This window comes from Manduca sexta, chromosome 14, assembly GCF_014839805.1.
Source record: "Manduca sexta isolate Smith_Timp_Sample1 chromosome 14, JHU_Msex_v1.0, whole genome shotgun sequence".
NCBI classification, from domain to species: Eukaryota; Metazoa; Arthropoda; class Insecta; order Lepidoptera; family Sphingidae; genus Manduca; species Manduca sexta.
Window position 1 is genome coordinate 9,579,864 of NC_051128.1, and position 25,238 is coordinate 9,605,101.

Sequence of the window (25,238 nt, forward strand, 5' to 3'; positions counted from 1 at the left end):
ACATTAAATATTTCAGAATTAGACGGTGAAGCAATGGAATGAGAATCTTTTGTTATATTTAAAATGAAGATCAAACTGAGATTTCGAGTTTTTTTTTAATCTGATAGTATGTTTTACCATTTCACATATTTAGCCTTTACTCTAGTGAGGTGTCCGTTAATACTTGATAAGGCCTAACCTGGCCATAGAATTTATGAACTGGTAATACGAATAATAATTTGAAAGTCGATACTTCAGCGAGAATTCCACAGCTTCACTCCTGTGGTTTGAATTATTGAAAGAATCAAAAACGAAAAGGGAAAATAAAAAGAGCGAATTGTGACCAAGTATAATAAAGTAACAGTTCTAATACGTAAAACTTTATTATTATAGTTATAAAAACTTATATTCATTGACATTTATTATATTCTCGAAAAGGAAAATAATGCCCGTAAATCCAGTTATCATTCGAATAGTATTTTTTAATGATAGGTACCTTTGTTTATATCTGGCGATGGAAGCGTGGTTGGAGTTTCCATCACATATATTTTAGTCACATGTTTTATAAGGAAAGGAGTTCTATAAGTGACGAAGTCATGTTGTCTGTTGAAAGGAAATTGTAATCTATACCTATTAAATGTTTTAGTTTGGATGGATGTTTATTACTTTATAACACCAGATAGGTACATTGAACGGATGATGTTTGACATAGAGATATATCAGAGTCTAGTATAGCACATAAGCTACTTTTTATTCAGGGAATATACGTATACATAGCGGGGCTTTTATCTCGGTTATTTTTTTCACGCTGGCGATTCCACACGTTGTCTAGTGAGTAATAACTTGGTATTAACAGACTTAAGAACTATGTAATCTAATCACTCTAGGTGGGAATAGCAGTGCAGTGTCATTGTTAATGTGGTTTCCAGTAAACAAACTATCAATATCCTAAAACCAATAACCAAGCAAAAACAGTACGTTTTGATAGCTAAAATATTTATTTATTTGCACTATATATACAAATGTATATTGACGGACTAAATGCTAAAGGCATTCTCTCCCAGTCAACCTTAGGGTGGTGCAATGATATATAAGGTGGGTAGGTGCATCAAGGTAACTTAATATTAAAACATGCAAATAAACACATAAAAGTAAATAGGGCAATTAATAACAAATACCTACGTATATTAAATACAAACATGAGATAAGTAATATAATTATCTAAATACATAAAATAAAAATCTTCAATACATAAATCACTACATAGTATAAAACAAAGTCGCTTTCTCTGTCCCTATGTGTGCTTAAATCTTTAAAACTACGCAACGGATTTTGATGCGGTTTTTTTTAATAGATAGAGATCACTCTATCTATTAAAAAAACCGCATCAAAATCCGTGATGATGATCCGCATCAAAATCCGTTGAATCATCAAGAGGAAGGTTTATATGTATAATAATAACATCCATTAAATAGTCAGCATTGCACCCGTGCGAAGCCGGGCCGGGTCGCTAGTACATGTATATAATACAAAAACGTGAGTTAATGTGGTGACTCTTCTGCTTCGAAAGCAAACGAGAGGTGGCCGATCTGATTTTGAGGGGAAACGAATTCCATAGAATAGATTGGAAAGCGAAAGAAGAGTGAGTGCAGTTAAAGCTATGGGGTGGCATTGGAGGAAAATATTGCTAAAAAGCGCAAGTTCCTATCATGACTATTACCGGGGTATTGGAAATTTTAATAAATTGTATGGTTAGGGGAGATGAGCAAAGAGAATAAAGTGGTAGGTACCCGCAAAGTGCGGCGCTGTCGTGTAGGTAGCCATCTTAGTTAAAGATGATACGAAGAAACGTGATCATATTTGCGAATATTAAACACGTTTCGAATGCAGTTATGTAGAAGTCGGTCAAGTTTGTTGAGTTGGTCTGTATTCAAATATCATTAAAATAATAATATCAATCAATCTATTGATTAAGGATTAAAATATTTAAACACAAATATATACATAACACAAAATTTAATATACGAAACCATTTTATAATTTAAATACACATGAAAAGACATTTTCGTTTTGTTCGATAAACTATGCAATAATCGTCTTGAAGTTATTTTAATGACATGAATGAAACAAAAATAACCGTTTCAAGTAACATTAATTGTTGAAGATGAGACAGTTCTAATACTTAATTTTATAAATGACAGGTTTATTGCATATTTTTTAAATTACTATGCAAATAGATTTATTATACGCAAATATTTCACGCATAATTGCTTGAGTTGTTTAGATTGTTTTTTTTTCTTTTAATGCCCCGCCGCTCGTCTGATTATAATTATAGATTTAGGTCTCTCAGACACGGCTTTAATTAATCTAATTTTAGTAAACCTGCCTCTTAAAATTAACCCGCCCACTAACACGAGCGGTTCTTGATGGACTTAAGACCCAATTTCAGAATACGGAATCTTGCAATGTGAATAAGAATTATAAAGGTTAATAATCATAATAAAGTTTTAGTAACTCATATCCAAGAATTTCCTTAATGTTGAAATAATTGACTTTGTGGCGATTACTGGTAAACAAGATAAATAAAGTAGTTAGTATTGATGTTTGCCCTTGACTAGGAGAGCATGTTATCCCGTTGTCCTTCTCAGAACTCGTTTTATTATATTCATGTGAGAAAAATATTTAATGTTGTATTAACATTAAAATTCTGCTCTAAAATCCTTGTGTCTATCTTTACATATTATAAAGCGAAATCCCCCGTCGCGTCTGTCTGCCTGGACGTGATAAACTCAAAAACAAACTAACCGATTTTAATGTAATTTGGTATCGACATAGTTGGAAGCCATGGGTAGGACAAAGGCAATGTTTATCCGAGGAATATATGTAGCAGGGCTTTTGTCCCGGAAAAATTCTGTCATGCGAGCGAAGCCGCGAGCAACACGTAGTCTTTTTTACATCAAAATGCGAGAAAGTCTCTCGTATATTAGAAGGTGTCATAAATACTCATATACAGTAGACTAAGGACACCACTGAGAATTTTGAATTGCGAACCACTACATGGCACTGACCTGCGCGCCTTATTCTAAGAAAATAGATTTTATACTGTCCATCCAGTAATTACACGCGCTAAATCCTAAATGCTCTAACCTAATAGAGGTCGAAACCAGTCAAGTTTACTACCACGACACAACATGCCAGTGGTTATTATTGATATATTATTTTAGCATGTTTTTTAACAAAACTTTGTACTTGGTATCTAAAAAGGCAATGTATTCATGTATAAAAACCGGGCACGTGCGAGTTGTACTCGCGCACCGAGAGTTCCGTATAAACGTGTAGATAAGGTATCTAAGTGTATATGTTAATTTAACTTAACTTTGCCGTTTGATCTCTAGACACATTAATTGCAGTAACAGCAAATAATAAGTTTGTAATAGTGAATTATCTTTTTTTTTTTATTAAAGTAGTACACAATTACGGTTTTCAGATTTTTCTTTTACATGTGCTATAAAAAATTGATTCGTGCCAAATATCATGATTCTACGTACACGGGACGTACCTACCCTATACGTTTTGATTCCCTTTTAAAATAGCAAAATATTCGACATCAACGGTCATATATTTTGATCGCGTTGATTTACAAATAAAAAAAATTCTCAGGTGAATGAGGCTGTAATCCCAAATATTTGAAATATATCTTAACTTGATAGCTCTAAGTGTTCATGAGAAAAAAAGGTCTTAACTGATATACAGACAAAAACCGATCCTATAAAGGTACCTTTTGAGGTACGGAACCTTAAAAATAAAACATGTACCTCTATTTTGAACGACAGTGGCGGATAATAACAAAGTTAAATAATGTATAGTTAATTACAAAGCATGAAAGGTCACATTACTAGTAAGGAAACTGCTAGTGCCATCAATTTTACTCCTTAATGCTCACAACACCTGTTCCTCAACTTAAATAACTTGCACATTAGTCCCATGTAATAGATTTTATGGAAATTTGATTCCTTTGCTTTCTATCGATGATAAAAAATAGATACCTATATTTTAAATACAATTTATAATATCAATTAGATTAAACGGTCGGATTGTTTTTCAATATTTTACTGTAAAGGTAGTTATTATAATTTATATAATTATGTATTATACACGGGATGGGATAATTCGTGCGAGCGAAGCCGCAAGCCAAAGGTATTCCATGCTGTTGAGGTATTTCCTTACAAACATACTCAATAGGTATCCTTCAAGGTAACGTTTTAACATATTAAACAGTGTGATGATTGTACTAAGATTTATGTATACAATATGAAAGGTAACGGAACCATGGAAGCCTCACGTAATTTTAAAACTTCTTAAAATAATATTATAAAAAAATACAAATAAAAATCTTGAAGTAATTAAATGACAACATATCACTAAATATTATAAAATTTTATAACACAATAACTAATTAAAAATGGTAGTATGTTTTTGCATTACAAGATTAATATACTAAAAACACGAATGGTTGGCCTTATTTGGAACCGGCCTTTCTTCGATCACACTACCATAGTTGTCTTATTTTACGTCATAACAATGGGAATTCCAATCGTTACCTTAGTTGTATTCTTCCACGTATCGTCATCACTTCTACCTAGTTTTTTATATAGTATATTTATCGTATATACATAATCTTAGTAATGCTGAGCATTCGCAAATTGCCCACTTTACTTAAAAAATCTCACTAAAACTAAACAAACTTGATCGAAGATAGCTTGGGCTATATGCTAAGCTCAAAAGAATAAAATCATTCAGTTAAGTGTAAATATTTTAATTAAAATAAATAAAACTTCTGAATTTAAATTACGTCTTTAGACACTTCAGTTGGTCAATGAATTTATGTTGTGGTCCGAGGCTCCAAGACTAAGGTGTCTGTAGCTCGTTAAGAAAAGTTGAACACGGCGGCACTCTATACCATAAGAAGCCATGTTGTCTCTGATACTTTCTAGCAATAATTAATTGAATCGAGGGCCATAGCCAAGAGGCTTTTCTGCAATCCTTATCGCTAAATTTATGTTTGAGAAGGACGTTACTTAGCGATGGACTTATCAATAGGAAATCAAAACTCCTTATTTTTTTCTGTTTTCAATTAGCGTTAAAGATTATAGAAAGGTGCTTTGGCTACGGTGCTTGCTTTAGTATCATTTGTCACATTGGGAAAAGTACTTTAAATCTTGTCAGAATATCGGAGACATTCTTACAATTCAATAAGTATACTAAAATTCTATAAAACATTTGTCTACAATTGTTTTTATGTACTTCCATAAACTTTTGACGCATGCATTTGCTATTTCATAAAATCGTATAATATCAAGTTTGATCCTACATACTTCGTTGAATACGAATAAAATTATCAACAATTTCTCATAATTAAAAATGAATATGAAGTCGGGTCAGTGTAAAATAGTCTCAAACCGTCGGTAATTACTTTACCGTACGGCCTGACCAACAGGGCTAACGTCTCTAGTACTAAACTATACGAATTAAACGCCGGCTGAAACAACAGCTTGACATTAACTCCAAAACTAATTACCGTATTCCGGTTTACCCGTTAACCACAAGACCGTTAGCGTGTGTCTAAATCGATATTCGGTCTAGATTTATTGTTTTGTGATTAGATGCTGGTCCATGTATTATTATTGTTAATGGCTAGACAATTTGGGTTAACATTTGAATGAGTAATAAAAACTACTTTCTTTAATTTAAATTTCTAAATTGATATGAATATTATTTATTAAAAATGAATCAAGGTTGTTGTTGAGTTACGATGTAGCTCGATAAGGTGAAAATAAAAAACATATTTAGGAAGTATTCACAAAATAGAATTTAATTTTTGATAGTTTTAATAGATCTTTTATACTAGTGGTAGGTCTCTCATATGCGACAGTCCGCCTGGGTAGGTAACACCGCAATGTCTATTTTTGTCACCAAGCAGCAGTGTGTAATCACTGTTGTGTCCCGGTTTAAAGGACATTGTAGCCAGTTTAACTACTGAACATAATAAGACTTAACATCTCATGTCTCAGGATAGCGAGCGCAGTGGAATACCAAACAATACTTTGAAATTCAAGGTGTTGGATGGTATTTCTGCTGTTTATGGGCGGTCGTATCGCTTACCATCAGACGAACGGAAAGCTTGTCTCGTCATTTAAAGCAATTAAAAAAGATCTCTATTTATTAAACAGAAACAATTTTTATTGAGAACACCAAGGTTTTAACCAGAAGTATAAAAAATGTTAGTTCCTTAATCTAAAAACGCGTCATCTAATGATTCATTCAGTAAAAAACCTCATTATCCGAAAACTGCATGCTGTTTCAATTGAAAGGAACAAAAGGATTATTTGCTTAATAGGCGTGTATAATGTTCGTTACGGGGACTTCCATTCATTAGAAACATTGAAATCATCTTGTTACTCGTCAGAGGAAATGAAAAAAACGACCATGTGAATCGTAAAAGCTATTAAAATATAAGTACAAGGAAACAATTCGGAAAACATTAGCTTGTAACATTTGACGACTCGTGGCCACATTGCAACTGTTTACACGTGTACCTTTGTGGTTTTAGCGGTTCATTTATTATTTTCACATTGTAAACGTTTATAACTATAATTGTAGTAAACATGGAATATTGACATAAGATAAAAAAAAATATGGGATATATTCGTTGCACCTTAAAGTTCAAGTATTTACTAACATATCTGTGGAATTATTGTCTAAATGCCCGAAATTTTATAATAGGTACAAGTGAACATAATAATTAATCTTACATTGTACGGACTCATCTGCAAGCGAAAAATCTACTACACGAGTTATTAAGACGTAAATAACAAAAGGAAAATAACCGGAGGAAAATGTCGTATGGTTAAATTAATGTATTCTAATGTGCGCATAATTTACAAATAACATAATAATTCTAAACTACATTTACTAACTAGCGTTTACTCGTGACTTCGTACGAGTTGATAGGGTAATGATAGGATCTTTATAGTTTATCGGGTCAAAATAGTATTAACATGCAACAGAAAAATAAGGTTTGATGCAAGTTATCAGATGTGTTGTGGATTGTTATCCTGATCGCTTAATCACGTCTACTCGCATTTATCATTGAAAATAAGGACATCCTTTTATATTCAAACTAAAATCTAGTATAATTTATTATCAAGTTTTTTAATATAATAGCGTGAAGGTGCTCTACTTAGTAAATTGACAAACCCCAAGGAAGGTAATTACTGTCACTGGAGACTTAATAGGTAAAAAGGAGAAGATATGCAAGCATTTTGAATTATCAGTGGTCAGATGAATGTATTAACAATATAAATTACTATCTATTTCATAGATATTAACAGTCAAAATGATTGTTATTTTGCTAAAATTATGAGGTTATGTTGTGGCAACTCTTATCGCTTTTACTTTAGTGGCGCTTGTGTTGTGGCAAATCTTATACATTAACCGTTATTTTTTCACTTTATGGAGTAACTGGTTGTAACTATGTCAAATTCTAAAACATATGCAAAATCCGAGGAGCAAATAACCAACAGCCATTTAGTTTGACAGTGGGGTTTACCCGACCGCGTCTTCGAATCACTTTGTAATTGCACGTATAATTTTTTTGTCTGGCCTCTAATTTTTATAAAATCTGTTTTGGTATTTTAGGTGTCTTTATTAAACTAGTACTAAATATGCGTTTTTATCGTTTATTAATAAAATAATTTAAGTGCTATTATACTATGAATTCATGCATCGAATACCAATGTGAATTATTGAATGATTAGAAATAGAAAATACACTACCAATTTACTCTTATTCCTTCGTTAATTATACATGAGTTAAGAGGAAGTTACATTATTGCTAAATATTCTATTTGACTTTTTATCCTAGATCGAACGATAACAAAACAAAATATGTTACTGTATCCTTTATTTATATGATACTAGCTTTTGCTCGCAGCTTCGCCCGCGTGAAGGAGTTTTCCGGGATAAAAGTCCCACTATATATTTTCCCGGGATAGTAGCCTATAAGTTTCCCAGGGTCTTATACTATCTCCATACCAAATTTTGCTTTCTTATACTACGTCTTATGGCACGTCCCATTCCTGTGGGAATGGGATAAAAAGTATCCTATGTCCGTCTCCTGGTTCTAAGCTACCTCTCCACCAATTTTCAGTCAAATCGGTTTATCTGTTCTTGAGTTATAAATAGTTTAACTAACACCACTTTCTTTTATATATACAGATTTTAATATTTGTTTCAAACATCTTTTTATAACTTGCTTTTAACGGTACATCGCAGTGCATTATTTCAGTCCAAGCGGCTATACCCTACATGCAATTATATTATTATATGTCATTTACTTTGTAATCGATCTGAAACATCTGTTAAGGATTATTTATTGGTCAAGTTTATGTACAGTTATGATCATAAAGTGGGTTCGTGTTGTCCTTTCGGTCGCCATCACGGCGGCGCCGGCGCAACGCTAATGGCAATGAATTTGCGCATTAATAACTCGTCGCAGATACCCCCCTATGATCTCGATAGCTTACTAGTCATTATCATATCTCCTACTTTACGATATGATAACTTTTATTTTAATAAAGTTTTACGTTCAAAAACGGTAGCAATACAGGATCCTACTACTGCTTGTAAAATGTACAAAAACTTTATGCTGAAAATATAAACGAATTGTGACCAAATTGTAAATTAATTAACCGAAGTTTTGTTGAATCCCCTTCATCTATTTTATCTACAAGATTTTTCGAGTTGACATAAATAGATATATTGTTTTATTTTAACTTTCTATACATCAAGAAATAAAAGTGGAGGTTGTAGACAGTTACAGAATGAATACCTTGGATCTACCGTGATCGTATCACAAATCACTGTAGCAAAGAAACTTGGCATCGACGATTCCTTTGGCATTATAAATGATTGTGATCACTCACAACCCCGTTGCTCGAGAGTCGATCTTCTGGCTGTAAAAACTAATAACGGTTTAAAAGACAACTATCCAGACCCATGATACTAAAAATAACATTCTAACGATGATGGCGTTGTAGAAGTGGACGCGGATGGCGCGGTAAGTAAATAAACAGTAACACCGGGCGGAGATTCAGCCCGACACTTACATCTAATCGTCCCTGCAGCTAACGATAATAACAGGAAGGTTGTTTCCGCGTAGTTAACTTGTTCAGTGAAAATATTGGTTTTGTTAATTATAGTGTTATATGCTTTGCGTATTTTTATCATTAAAGGCTTTCTTAACCTGACATATACGAAGTCTCTACTGATGGCTCTAAATCTATATATATAAAAATGAATCTCTATTTTCCTTGGTCATCGCATCACGCGTGAACGGGTGGATCAATTTCGCTAATTCTTTTTTTGTCGTGTTTGTTATTGTCGAGAGAAGGTTCTTATGAAAGAAAAAAATCAAAAAATTGCGCGGAAAATTAGAAAAATTAATGACTATTAATTTTACATAACTGTCAGTGGTTTGAAATAATTGTCAGCGATCGATAGAATGCACGCGTGCATACATAGTTAAGACAGGACAAGGTCTGTCGGGTCAGCTAGTACAGGATAGTTAGTGAATTTTAATTTGGCCCGCGGCAGGTTTCTAAATAAATACTATACAAAATTATGTGTAAATTGCAAGCTAAACAGACACAATAATTCTGCACTTCAATGAAGTAATGTCACTAATTATAATCATACAACGGATTCCCCTATTTAGCGGTGTTTGGACACTTTTTAATTTCCATCGCAGATTTGAATTAAAAATATGGGCGGCATACATAACTGGTCTACATAGAGACTACATCACTTCTCTATATAGATAAAAAATCTCTGATTGAAGTTGTATCGATTTACTTTGGTTTGATTTACTTTAAACCTTCGGAAGGCTATTGGGTATTGCTATAAGTTTAGAAATGACAACCTTACCGCTTATTATATAAACAAGCTAATAAAATAGAATTCTTTTTTGCTTTCGTTTCGATAATACACATTATACGAATACACAAATTACGTTTACTTAAGTGCTCGTAGTCGTCACTATTTGTGGTGTGGGCGGAATACATCGCAGCAGGCGATTTCTAGGATACAATATTATGTTTCTATACAATATGTACTCATAAATTGTCCCATATTTATATTGCACATAAATTGAAGGATATAGTTACTGCACAGTATAATTTTATGTGGTCTATATAAATTATAGTCGAATAAAAAATTACCGATAAAAAACTTGTCTATTTATGGAATTAAAAACTGATCTTCATGTGCAAACCACAAGAAATAAAACCCTAAAGATAAGCGAATGAAAAATATATTATAAAAGGTCTAAAAGAAGTCGGAATTAAAAACTAATTTATTTTGAATGAACGTATGATACGTAAATCATACAACCAAATGAATCATTTGTTGTTGCAAATATCCTTTTTAATTTACCGTTGATATATAAACTGCACATTAAATACATTCGTCGTGTGTTAGGAGACCTTCGCATCATTGTATCTTGCCCTTCAGAGGGAGCATTAGCAGCATTCTTAGTTTCTTACTATACAGTTTTGTGGTAAAATCATTCGCGCTCGGCACTGAAACGCATAAAGAGTAAATAATGAGCTGGCAGGAATTATAGGTTGCAGATGCCTCGAGCCACCTCAGTATAAATGCTCACAGCAAATGTTAAATGTGGACATGATTCTCGGAATGCGATTTGCGTCATAATATCCATATCCTTTAATTATAATTCAACTTCCAATGATAAGTAAAAGTCAATAAAAAGGGATACAAAAACAACAAAATACGCACTTCACGTCTCAAATGATTATTAAATTCTTCAATAAAGGCGAACTTATAGCCGAGAAAAGAAACATATTAATAGCCCTGTGAGGTGGACGTGGAATTCCTTGCATCCTGTCATTATATTCTCGATGTACAATGGCGCAATAATCCTTCATCGGAACTAGTTTTAACAATATATTTTATAAACTTAATTACATAGTAAATTACCTTATTTATTACGCTTATCTTATAAATATGTAAATGAAAAAGAGGAAATCAATGAGTTATCAATATTTATCTTTTTGGTATTGTATTAAATGAACACTGGAAGAGACATTAGAATGTTCTGCGCGTCTTTGCGCACGCCCAGCAATTCACAAAACGGCATTTACAATTCAGGTGTATTTTGTGTTTTGTGATCTTGAGTCTTAAAAATTGCTCACATAAGTAATGATCCTCACTGAATACGAGGAGGTCATTTTCATTACCATATAACAAAGTGTCGCAGTAAATTACCCAAAATAGGAATTACGATTGTTTGGCGAGGAGCGAATCAAAACGTGAATAAATTCAGGGCGTAATGTACGTAATTGTATTTCATTGACATTTGCAAAAATTGCAATAAACTTACAGCACGTGACTTCATTGTATTAAATGACGATAATTATGCACGAAGTTAAAGAATACAAATAATATGTAAACACAAAACGAGTACAATGTCAAGGCCGATGACCGCGCGCAGTCGACGCTCGCGCGCCGCCTCTCCGTCCGCTCGACTCTCCAAACACACGATGCTCTTATTTTCTTGCATTACTGCTACACTCGGAAGGAATATTTCATACGTCTTTGATTTTAATCATTATTTATGTAAACGTCAAACGCTTTATCAAATATCTCGGCCCATGACACTCTTCACGGGATATTGCGATCAATCAGATTGATGTTACAGCGACAAAAGCTTGGTAAAAGTTCGTGAACAGAAGATTTTAATAATATTTTGTCTCTTTTAAAAAAGATATTGTTATCCTTACACAATTTGTTTGAAAGTTCATGTAAAGAGAATACAACTCACGCTATAATTTAACCTTTTATTTATTATATTGATTACGCTTCCACACTACGGATGTTCCCCAACAGGATACAGACCTCGCTTCACATCGCAATTCGAAGTCCATTCAGTGAACTCGATACTGGTTGGCCAATGATGTTACTACAAAAAAACGTTTCTGATTTGGGCAAGTCTGGAGCTATTATGGAGAATCAAGGACCTATAAAATTGAAGATGCATTCGTGACCTCACACGGCACATATTGCGAAAAGTTCTTACGAAATAATTTTACGCAGTTCCAATTCCGTAAGCTTCTACACTTATTATTTGCGTAAATAAAAGAATATTGTGCTTAATAGACTTGATGAAACACTCAAAGTCAACCGGCGTAATACCGTTGTTTAATGCCACTGAGAAACAAAAAATATCATGTGAAGCTTTCACAAAGTATCTTACAAAATAATTATGATTGCAAAACTCAATCATAAAATACTTGTTTAAGGTTAAAAAGAAAATTTAGTTTTGGTATTAGCAGTATTATGAAATATTTTAAAGAGTCTAATTGTAGAGGCAATTTGAAGGGTACACAGCGGAGTTAATTTTCGGTGCGTTTATTATACTGTTAGGTCGTCCCGCTTGCCGCATGTGGACGACTTCTGAATATCTAGAATGAAAAGATGTCATCTGTCAGCTATAAAGAACCTAATGGAGACGTAGATAAAACGATTTTAAAATTTTAAGCGTGCCTTTTATTCGTCGTGTCGTGCGATCTGCATAAACATTATGTTATAACACCATAATGTCGCTCTTCTGTATCAGATAAGGTAACTGTTGCATTCTCATTATTAACTGTAATAAAGATTACATTTGTTAGTTTTTTTTTTTTATTTAATTCACTCCTATAATTGTAACATATATTTATAATTTGCGTAACTTAGATAAATAACCATATTAGTCCTTTATTGATGTAAGGGTTTATTTTGTAAGTTCGTAAGTTTTTGATATGATAATAAAATAATAAAATCAATGGTCCCGAAACAGTCACTTATCAGAAAATTATTGGGTATAAGTATTGTTTTGAGGAAAGTTTTATTAGTTTGCCATGTTCCATGCAGGGGATGTTACGGCAGGCTAATCTTTATTCTATTCCGTAAGGTCATAGTATAATTAGTAATGATCGATTGTTCTTTATCATGTTTGAAAAGATTGTATAGTTTTTTGACGGAAAATATAGAATTTTGTTGTATTCAAAAAATAATAAATGTAGTTTTTGCGCAAATCGTACCACAACTATACGAATAATCAACAATACACAACAAAAAATTATACACTAATCTACTTTTTTTTTATTGCTACAAGTATACATTAGTACATATGCATGATTTTGCAATTAATTGTAAATATGATATTGAGTCACCGCGAACTGGCTATCGAGTCCATCTCGCAAGACGATCTTTTTTTATATTAAATGCAGGATTCATCAAAGTTTTTTGTAACATTGTTTTCGTGCTCAGTTGAGCGCTCCAGCTAGGAGAAGCGCTTTATCCAAGCCCCTCAATTTGCGGCCGGTTATTCGTCATCAACGTTAATGATCCTGTCTGCAGCATCAAACGGTATCCGGCTTGCTATTTGACTTATTGTAATTCGTGGAACCGACCCCGGTAATCAAGAATCAGTATTTATGTGTATATTAAAATAACATTTTTTACACGTTTCGATTTTTACATTTTAAATGAAAATATTTTCGTTTATCGTACGACTATGGTTATTGTTAAAATCTTAATTAGGATCTTCACAGATTTTTGGTTGCAAATGATGCAATTTCAGGATTTTACCTGCATAAAATGTTTACATGTGTCGATATCATGTTTCTTTAGTTTTACACTAAAAATCTTTACTTACCTTATGGTATTGTGTGTGAAAAAATATAATAGTACCTTATACACCAAAAAAGCGTAAAAACCTCGTGTCATTGGCCCGCAAAATAATTATGGTCGGGAAGAATTCGATCTTGTTACAACGTAATAACACAGTTTCCAATCAGTAAAAACAATAATAATTACAAACGATCATAACAAACTTGAAAAGAACCTGTTCTTTGTTTTCGTATCTCGTTAGTCATTGCCAATTTAGCATTTCGCAGCGCATTGTCGGCTGGGAGAACAAATTCTTTTTTTTATTGGTTTATATTAATTTACAAATCGATTACTTTGTTTTCACAACGCAAAAAGAAAGTTGCAGATATATGCGGTAATATACTATCTTTGGACATATTTAATTGTACTTGTATTGAAAGATCATGGACGGATTTTGCTTCAAGCCAACGAATACTAGTATTAAAGCGGTCAATAAGTGTTTTTGATATCCTTATTACAGTTTATGTTTCAAATCCAAAATCCTTTGTCTTATGCCTTTGGATCCTTCGCCTGTATTTTGTGTCCTGTTGAATTGGTTTCGATGGAGTCTGGTCAATACTCTGATTATCCTTCTTCACTTACTTATAGCGCCAGGAAGGGGAATGGCCATCGTGTCAAATAGCGAGATTCTATCCTTTGCCAGCCACAGGTAGTACATTAACACAACACTAGATCGACACATATTACTCATACCACAATAAAAAAAGGAGAAAATAAAATACCCTGATTAGACCTAAATGGAAAAATGTATAAGTTCCAGATAATTTTGTTATTTAATCCTTTACTTAGCATTCATTAATTAATATGGGCTATTTTAAGTTACCACCGATGTAATGTCTATTGAAACAATGTTGATGAAACTGACATCAAGTCATGGACAAAACATAATGATGATGTTGAACAATCTAATGAAATTAAATTTAAAGCACCCATCAAGACTACCACGTTAAGCTATCCTGAGATGGTTGTTAACATTCCAATTTATGTCAGTCTAATTTAACGTTCAGAGTTAACTGTGATCTTATTGTTCCTTGGAATATTTCAATGAAAACAAAAATTAGATTTTATTTAACGGCATCGTCTTGTGAAATAGATAAAATTAATAGCACGTCAGCATCAAACATCGACAAAAATGTTATTGTAAAATATTTCGCAAGACGAAACACTAGAGATATCGACGGTCATAACTGTTTAATTAGACTGTCATTGTAGGAATTGCTACTTACGACATTTTTGTATACATGTGCTTCTGCGTTTACGTCGGAAATTGGTAGTTGTGTTTGTTTGTGAGACGAAGTTATTATTGTGTTCTGTGGCCTAAGAAAAGGGAAGTTGTAGACAGTTATTTTAGTCCAATGTCAAGTTCTTCATTGAGTTTAGGTAGTGCTGGAACGTTATTGACTCTACATTTAACCGTTCAAATCAGTTATTGATCTTGGTAACGATTCATCATCACCATCAAAAATGAAAAATAACTTTCATGTTACAAAAAGAGCTTTTAAAACTACAACTACCAATATTTAATATACCAATATTTAAGCATGTTTCCGAGTCTACTAGAAATACTTATAATTTTTTTTCCAAAGATGCTCCATTACTTTGTTACTAGGAAGTGTATATTACCTGACTCATTAAATACAATTCATTGAGCTGTTGAATTGATTCTATTTCGATCATTATAGAGGTTTATTATTATAGAGGTTTATTATTTTCATTATTATAGAGGTTTGAAATATATTTATGTATAATTAATATTGTTAAGTTATCAGATATTGTTTTCTTATTCTAATTGTTTATTGTACTCAAACTCAATTTATTAGTCCTAATAAATCTTAATAAGTCTGCAATTTTTATAACTAACCCATATAAATTATGTTTGGTATACAATCTAGTTTTAAGCCTGCATGTTATTAAATATTAAAGATTTTCCCATGTACAATGTTTTGCGTCCTAAATAAATAATACAAATAATAAAATTCAGGTTAAAGTTAGCATAATAAAAATTGTGAAAACATAACGTCAACAATTCTTTTATGTTACCTTATTGGCTTACAGAAAAGCTCATAAAATACAGCGATATGTAAACGAAGTCGAAGAAGAAACTACTCATCGGTCTCACACGCAAAGGTCACGTCCATTCTGCCAGGGGATCTCTGATAAACTTTCCATGTGTCAAGGTCGAAGGTGATTCGTTGCGTACTCACCAACGATTCTAAGCATAATGTGGAATGTACATAACATTGTTTCAACATGAACGTATTGTGAATATCGTGATGGATGATGTCTCTTGGCGTTCTTCATTCATGATTCGTTGTATTCTTTTGTATTTATTTATTTGTTTTTATGCGTTATTGATATTGATTTGTAATTATTATGTATTAGTCTAAGATAATGATAATGCCTTAATTACTTGGTAAAAGTTTTTATTTGATGCTTTTACTTGATTGGTAAGTTTAAGATTAAGCGTCAGGGGTAAAAATATATGTTTTTTGTGGTGAGACTTGTTACTGAAATCTTCTCGTAGTTGAAGTTCTTTTAAAGTTAAATGATATACCTACCCATTTTTGATAAAATAAATATCTGTAATTTATTTTTCGTGTTATCTATACAGGGTGACTGGAAATATGACATATTTGGATTAAGAGCTTATAATTAGATCAAAATCAATTGGTATGCCGATGTAGAATGTGATAAAACGTGAGTGCCTCGATCCAGAGGGTACCTACTCGACATTTACCATGTCTCTAAGCATCGTAAAAGCGAAACATACGCTAACCGTATACTATGATGGAACACTCAGTCCCGGCATCGGACTTACCAAAATAATATTTTATAGCATAACAGTATCGAAAAATGGATTGGGTATAAAGTTTTACAAAAATCCTTCAATTTTTTTACTGTAATTTTAGCGCACGAAGTCGCGGCAATAGCTAATTTACAATATAACTAGTTTTCTTCTCATCAATCGTAGGTATTTTTATATGAAAACGACGGTATTAAATATTTAAATTTTAACACAGATTGAGGAAACTATATTTTATATAAATGTGGGTTTCTAGACTTTTGAAACACAATTAAATGAAATTAAAATTTACTTTTATTTAATGAAACTTAATTTGCATTAATGATACATATTTGTAAAATTTAAATTTAATGCAAATTTTCCCCATGATATCTTTAAAGGATACGCGAAGTGTTTTATTGCACCCGCATATCTCGCTTATTATCCTCTGTCCAGTTATTATGAATATTAAACTGTAGTAGAAATATTGCACATAGATAAGATTTCTACCAGTTTCTATTTTTTCCGTGAATGATTCAAATAAAGTGAATAATACGAACTGGAAAAATCACTGTTTGGAAAACCTTTGTTTTTATTCGAAACAAGTTTAGAACCTAACCCTAACAATCTGTGGTTATATCCATCTGCATTCAATACCTTCCTACGATCTTTATCACGACCATTCATTCTGTAATCTTGATCATGTTCAAGGTTAAAATGTGTTGAATATACACTACTGGAATACTACCGATTACTCAATTGTTCTAAACTGGCGTTTTAAGGAATTCGTAAGGTTTAACTTGTCCTTTTGAACTTTATTTGCTAGGGAATGAGCTGTTACCTTCTTCAAATACCTAATCGTATTGTGAATACAAAATGGCGATTGCGGTTGTCCTGTTAAATTTTTCAACCACTTGAAATCCGTTTGCCGTCTCTATTAAGTAATATTTAGATAAGCCATTTACTTAAAACATTTGTTAAAGTAAAGCTTATGCTGTTTCATAACGTGAGGTGCGTAGATACGTGCTTCTGTTATAAGAAAATCCATATTTACAACCGGGATCTTACTTATAATCTTACTAATTTTATAAGTGCGAAAGTAGGTAATATGTTAGAAGTAAATGTAGAAAGTTTTGAGTGGATTGGAATGGAATTTGGCACACCGATAGATTATGATCTTGAGCTACTTTTTAATCCGAAAATTGCATAGTGAAGTTTTTATTCGGAAGGGTCCTGACGTACAGAAGAAGCCACGCGAAACTCCTATTAAAAAACAAAATTGGTAATCCTTTGTCCAATTTTCTGTAAATCGTGAGTTTCCTTCCCACTTATGTAAATTAATTTATAAATGATTTCCGCATTTTATAATTGGTCGGTCGTGAGTAATAAATGTAGAGTTACTACCTGCCAGAAGAACTATCTAGTAATCTAGTTAATGTAGCTAGGAAATTATTTCAGCTGAAATTAAGAGTTTTTAGAATGGATCTATAAAGATTTTTCAGATTTTGCACATGTTATGTAGTTCCTGATACTTATCTCGCTAACTTTAAGGGACCATATACCTAATTTATAAACTGGCATGCAGGGCCACCGTCAATCGTCCATAGATTAACTGGAGAGGCCGGTCCAAGTACCAAGGTTTAGTTGGCACCTTCTTCTTTCTCACCTTCTTGGCATCTTCATCTCAGCTACAATTCTGCGTACTAAATTGCCCCAGAGATACCAATGCTTTCTTAGTGTTTAAAAAAAATAAAACGTCACCTAAAAGACATTCCCATATTCCAATGTTTGGGACGCCTAGGCGCCCTCTAACACAATATGTTTCAATATGTGATTTTTATATTTAATTTGTACAGAGGTGTCAAAATTCCATTAGGTCCAACCTAAATCTGGTATCCGGACGGCACTGCTGGCTTCCCTTTAAAACTTGTTGTCAGTAAATTTGGAATCTTATAACTTATTACTCCTTCATATGAAGATGTGCGACTCTTGCCTGGCAATGGGACATTAATAGGCTAACGAATAAATACGTATTCCGATAGATGTCGGTCATAATATATTACATTCCAATGGTCTACGGATAGGAATCGAAGACGGTCGAGGCGCCAAGTTATTTCCGCTCGACTGTAAATCGTAATATACATAATAGGTAAGGAGTGTTTTTACAAAATTGAAATAACTTAGCGAAATTACTGTCATTTCACTCGATGTCAAGTGATTACGCTAAATAGTTACAGTTGGCTCGCTCATCGCGTGAGCATGAATCCGTTAACCGCACGCGATAAAATCTGTAGTCTTAAAATCGCTTCTTTGCAGACGGATTTGACTATATTATTACCCAATTAAACGTTAAACTAAAGCTTTATTTGAATTACATATAATATAGACCTTTCTTATATCCCGACTATAAGAATCCTACTAATATTATAAATGCGAAAGTTTGTGAGGATGGATGTATGTATGTTTGTACCTCTTTAACGAAAAGCTACTGAACGGATTTGGGTGGAACTTTACAGTAATATTGGTTAGGCATCAAAATAATACACAGGCTACAATTTATAATGATTTTGTGTAATTTGATGATAATATAACGATACATATCAAGTAAGTCGGAAAAAAATATCCCTGAAAATTCCTTCACGCGGGCGAAGCCGCGAGCAAAAGCTAGTTATATATAAACATGTTTTTTTAACCATGTTGGCAACAAAGTAAGGTCTGTGTGATCTCATTATGCGAAATGTCAAATTCAAATTACGGAAACCGACGCAGCATTACAAAGTTAAAATCTAGACGCGTTAGGTACTTAACATTCTCTGTTCGTACTGCAGCATCGCTTTTCGGTGCACCGTAAATCACAAAAGCAATTCAGAATTGCAGACCACTCGTAGACATTATTATACAAGATGTAGCAAAAGTAACACAATTTGTCCACTTTAATGACCACTTCTTATTCACAAATGCTGTGGAATCGTGACCAGACCAAAATATTTACATACATGCAATGAACCTGCGAGGCAGTTAACTGATAAAGATAAGACTTGATCAGTAGTCTGTGCGACAAATCTAACGGTTTTGTGTACTTAATTTGTCGATTGGACGCTGGCGTTTAGGCTAGTACCTACATGTGTAAGCTTTATAAATTAAAACAAAAAAATATTACAATCCTGCGTAATAATCGGAATATCGTTAGATAGTTGACAAATGCATCTTAGGACCCATTTAAACAAATTGAAAACTGCTTAATATTAAGCAAATTGAAAACATTTACCAGATTTAAACATTTAAACAAATTGAAAACTGCTTAATATCACTATTTAATAACCAAAATAATTAACTGAATCCATTCTTATTTTTTATTTTATACAATTCTTCGTGTATTTTTTGTCACCAAAGTGTCAAGTTAGCTCGTAAACGATTCACACTTTTCGGTTTACATGCTTTGAAGACGTTAAAAAACAATATTGATTTCCTTTTAATATTTGTATTGATGAAATAAGGCAAATATATATGGTTAAAATAATTCGCCATTAAACGAATTGGTCGATAAACTTAAATTTTATTTGCAAATAACCATACACTTGTCGCAATTAAATCCAAATTTCGTGTAGATACGATATTTTTTTCAGGTGCTTGTATTTTTCACATCCATAGCATTTTGCAGTAAGATACTTATTGTTAATAATTGATCACAATTTATTATGCCACGGATTACCGCCAATGTAGCACCGGACTTACTGAAGGCAAGAATTTTATTTGCATCATTTGTATTCCTCCATTTTTCATTCATAAATACAAAGGTAACTTAAAACTGGACGTGTGTAGGTGGGAATTTATACACTTAAGTTTTTTGAACTCTAAATCGTTCATACTAATCACTGATACATCTCGGAAAGCTGCCAAGATAAGAGGGATTGAACTGGCCAAATATGTTACGTGCAAAACGACCTGGCAACGACCGGTGCCCCTTTAAAATGTTAAAAGTATTGAGCGTTGCGTTGTCAGGCAAGTATGTACATACTTGCAGGTAACAGATCACTTTAGGACATATCATGTTATTGTAGTGATTACGATTGTTCCTTGAAGGAGTCGGTTAAATAGATAATATCGCCTTAATGTAAGGCAATGAGCGATGTAAGATTTCTCACGTGATTTGACCTAACGTTGCTTTCTGGAACCGATGAAACTAACAAAAAGATAACATTAATTAGTAATTACCAACATTTAAAGTTAAGGGTGGAATGGCTTTACCTTGCAAATATAAAAAGACATGACCAACCAAAAATCGTAGCGAATTTTCGCATTACCCTTACAGCGGGCGTGCGTTAAACATGTAACATAATCATTAAATCGTGCAGTAAATTCCAAGTGTGCAATTAAGGCGCCGGATCCCTATTTTTAGCCGGTCGGGTGATGTTCACTTTTTTCTTTCGAAACAAGCCTGAAACGGGTTGCGGTGTCGTTACCCTTAAACCTTAGGGTTCTAAAGTTAGTACTGAGATGTTGAAAGATGGTTCACTTGATTGCAAATTATACGTAACTCGCGTGTTTTTGAATTGCCTACCTATCTGTTATTTAGCGAATATTTTTTTTAATTAAGCAATTAAAACAGTGCTTAAGTTTAGAATGTCTGGCCAATCAAAATTTAACCATAACCAGCATTTTAACTAATCACCGTTTTGTCAATATTAAGGATAACTTAAGTATCGAAAAGGAAGAAGCAGTATATTAATAATTTATTAAAATATCTATCGATATGTTACTTTGCTTGTAATTTCAACAAAATTATAGTAAACACAATCCTTGAACGGTAAAAGAAGGTGTCTGCTTATAAGTAATTACGTGGCCGAGGAACCAGTTTTAATATTCGGAATTTGGTGGGTGCCATAAATATTAACTAAGCCTAATTCAATATTCATTTCTTTATACGTACGATGTAGATAACCGTTAGTTTAAGTACCGGTTAATATGTTTATTATCGGAAAATACAATAATAATGTTATAATTTATAACAATAATGAATGGATTGGAATTATAAAAACAGAAGTGAGTGAAGTAACAAAACTCTTGAAGGCCCACCTAATTTTAAAATCTTCATCAAATCGTTTAATTTAAAAATACTACGACGAACCTTTGGTTACATTGCAACACGTCACTACATATTATAAAATTTAATAATAAAAGATTAAAAAATTAATCTTAGTATTTGTTTGCGCTACAACACAAAAAAAAAATATTAACATGGATGGTGGGCCTTGTTAGGAACCGGCCTTCTTCGGTCACACTACCTTAGGGACACGTTGTGTGCTGGTACAAAGCACACTTGAGTTTAAAAAGTTTTTTTTTCTCAAATACCTAAGGTATACAATACATAAATCTTTACGTTTAAGAAAACAGAAAAAGAGTTGCAAACGGAAAATCGTTGCTGATAAAACTGTATGCGAAAAAATATTTATCGATATATTGACTAGAACTTTTATTTTTTTATAAGTTATCGAGGACCTAGAATCTAGAGTATCGACGTGGCATCTGCAAGTAATATTATGGATGTAGCTACACGCATTGCAGCCAAGATACCTTTCTACAATCGAGAAAACAGAAAAAAAATGAATGGGAATAACCTATCTTATAAGTCTTTTGCTAGGATATGTAATTCTCAAACATAACGTTAGCGTTAACAATTATAGAAAGGCATCTGCTTGGCTTTATGTTATTATAATCTATAAAAATAATGTACCTATAGAGGTAACCTGACCATATCCCGAGAGGAAAGCAGGTAGGAAGGACCTGTTCTGGTTGTATCGAATGTCGTGGCTACTACTAATTATAACTTCAATATTTTCTTCTCCTGCGTACGATAATATATTTACTCAATCACATTTAAAACTTTTTATGGTATGCCAATAAATAGAATTTCTGTGTGTAGCCAATTTATGATGCAGCATAGATGGACACATTCGTCTAAGGTGAAAAATTATCTTACAGAAAAAAGTGCAGAGTAGAAACTTTGCTATTGTATTTATTAGGGTTGGGTAATGAGATTGTTGTAAGTCGTATATGCAGAATTCTCCGTCGATTCCTATACCATTTCCGGTTAGAATTACCATACGAAATAATATCATATTGTCCGTTATAGAAAAATATCCCTACTTTCAACCTCATCGTAAAATTGCACCAGAGGGTATAACGGGCGTTGTGGATTACCCGAATTTGTAAAATGTTTTCATATTATGTAAGATGTATTTCATTAGGTATCTAACCCTTATTTTAATGTTGGATTTACATTACCCGTCTTACAATACGTTTCTCTTTTCAGTTTCCAACGCCTGCTGCAGGAACTGTAGCAACTAATGACGCTCATAGTACAAACCACGGCAATGATAATGGAACCACAACGATATCGAATAGGTAATCGTCATTAGTGTTTAATAAATTGATACATTTATTGTATTATTTCGAAAGAATAATTTTTCGTGTACGAGCAGGACAAAGCAAAATATTCACATGCAATGATAGTATTCTTAAAAAAGTAAAAACAAGACACCTGTAATGTCAAATAATACTTCTATAAACTCGAGATGAAAAGACACAAATTTAGGGTGAAAAAAAACGCTTTTGAGAATGATTATCGTAGAATTTCAAAGTTGTATCAATTTACGCAATTTTACGGTAGGTACTACCTAACTCTGGAACGGATAACTAAGTAATATTTAAAAAAAATACTTGGGATTTAAAGGCGATTCCATAATGTATTTAGAACTATAAATCAGTTATTCAGTACGCATTCTGTAAACCGTGGTGTTTTAAAATCGTCTAGGACGTATTAATTTTTTTTTGTTTTCTTTTCAGAATTGCTGTAAGTCAAAATCCACTACCTCCTGGAACTCTGCCCCAGAGTGCCGAAGCTCTTTCCAACGCCGCCAGAGGATTGCTTATGCGCTTATTAGAAAGGGACCCTAGAGTCCGCATGAGGAATTTAAGACAATTGCAACAGTCGGCCTTTTATATGGGCTTTAATTTTGAGCACGTGAAGGCAAAGAAGGTTGGTCATTATTTGTGGCGTTATTTTTTTCCATTGCATCTATTTAACAGAGAAAGCTAATAATCTGAATAAATAACTAATAGTTAACCATAATATGAAGATAAATAATAGCCAAACCGAGTGTATTAAAAAAATTACTATACCTAATATTTATTTCAAATGTTCCTAATGATGATACTTTGTTCCAGATATCTCCACGGTCAATCCTAAATAAATATTTTCCAAACGGTGCTCTGACTACAGGAAAATTGGAAACATTTGACCAATTTTGATATAATTTAACTGCAGTGTGTAGTTACTTATATTAAATAGATATTGAGGCAGTAATTACCAAAAGATATTACAGGTAAACTAATATGCTAGGTAAATAAACCTAAATGGTGCCATTTTAGATATACAGATACCATACTTGAAACATACCAAATATAGGTTGTATAAAGTGATGAATCTCATATTTAATTATGTAGCATATAGATACATAATACAATGGTATAGGAAACTCAATAAAAGTCTAATATTTATGTTATATCGTTTTATTTGAAATAATATATGTCAATCTAGTCTCACATACTGTATATCTGCATGGGGAGGGGCCGCAAAATCTACTCTCTTAGAGCTTGAAAGAGCTCAGCGGGCTGTTTTAAAAGTCATGTTACGAAAACCCTTTAGATTCCCTACAGACGACTTATACAAGGAATGTAAAGTATTAAGGGTTCGCCAATTATACATTAGCAAAGCAGCTATCGCAATTCATAAGCGCGTTTTAAACTCTGAAGAATTTGTCAATTTGTGTTCTCGACGCACATATAGAATCCCCCTGCCGTTGATAAAGTCGAGTTTTGCTAGACACCTACCAAACTATATGCACTCTTTCATATACAATAGAATTTGTCAGCAACTGAATATAAAGCTCTTGACTTGTAAGAAAGCAAAGTACACATTGGAAAAATGGTTGCAAGACCTTAACTACGAGGATACTGAGAAAATTCTAACGGGTTTTGTTTAGGGCGCAAACAAACAAACACCAAACACACACACACACACACACACACACACTCACACACACACACACTCACACACACACATATATATTGCATTTACGTATTTCTAATAAGCTTATATTTATTCATACTATATTTATATATATATTTTTTTTACCATTAATAATACCGAAGATGTGAACCGGATTTGGTCGCCATATGAAAATGTAATTGTATATTGTTAATTCTTATTTGGTTAACTGCGATACGGGCCTGGAGCCTAGTGCAGTGACCGCCGTGAATTGATGTAACTAATGTGAACTGAACCTAAATATATTTCTATTCTATTCTATTCTATTCTAATATTTAAATATGTTGTCTACCTAATAAGATTCATAGTTGCAACTAGCAACCTATAATAATTTCTTAATTTCTGTGTTTAGTGTGGTAAACTAGCAATATTTCATCATAGATTTTATGTTTAACTTTTATAATAGATCTATTATGTCCATTACTGCAGCTGTTACCTATTTACTTATAATTTAATATAACAACTATCTGGTAACACCATTGAGTTAATATGTACTTTTAACACAACTAAAATTTTAAATGGCAACTATCGAGATGGTTGCAATGTTGCAAACTCTATCTTAGGACAAAACTACAAA

The 25,238-nt window shown here is 32.8% G+C and overlaps 1 protein-coding gene across 2 annotated transcripts in view; it reads left to right on the plus strand.

Annotated features, from left to right (window-relative positions):
- Positions 1 to 24,111, plus strand: part of LOC115439851 (autophagy-related protein 101) — a 62,495-nt gene extending 38,384 nt beyond the window's left edge. The window contains exons 8-10 of one of the 2 annotated variants that reach the window (XM_030163883.2): positions 22,865 to 22,956; positions 23,398 to 23,590; positions 23,779 to 24,111. In XM_030163883.2, the coding sequence (XP_030019743.1) occupies positions 22,865 to 22,956; positions 23,398 to 23,590; positions 23,779 to 23,862 (369 nt within the window). In that variant the 3' untranslated portion in view covers positions 23,863 to 24,111. Of the gene's footprint in view, positions 1 to 15,824; positions 15,852 to 22,864; positions 22,957 to 23,397; positions 23,591 to 23,778 lie in introns of those variants that run through there. The other variant, XM_037438580.1, reaches the window with a different exon arrangement.
- Positions 24,112 to 25,238: the final 1,127 nt, after the last annotated feature.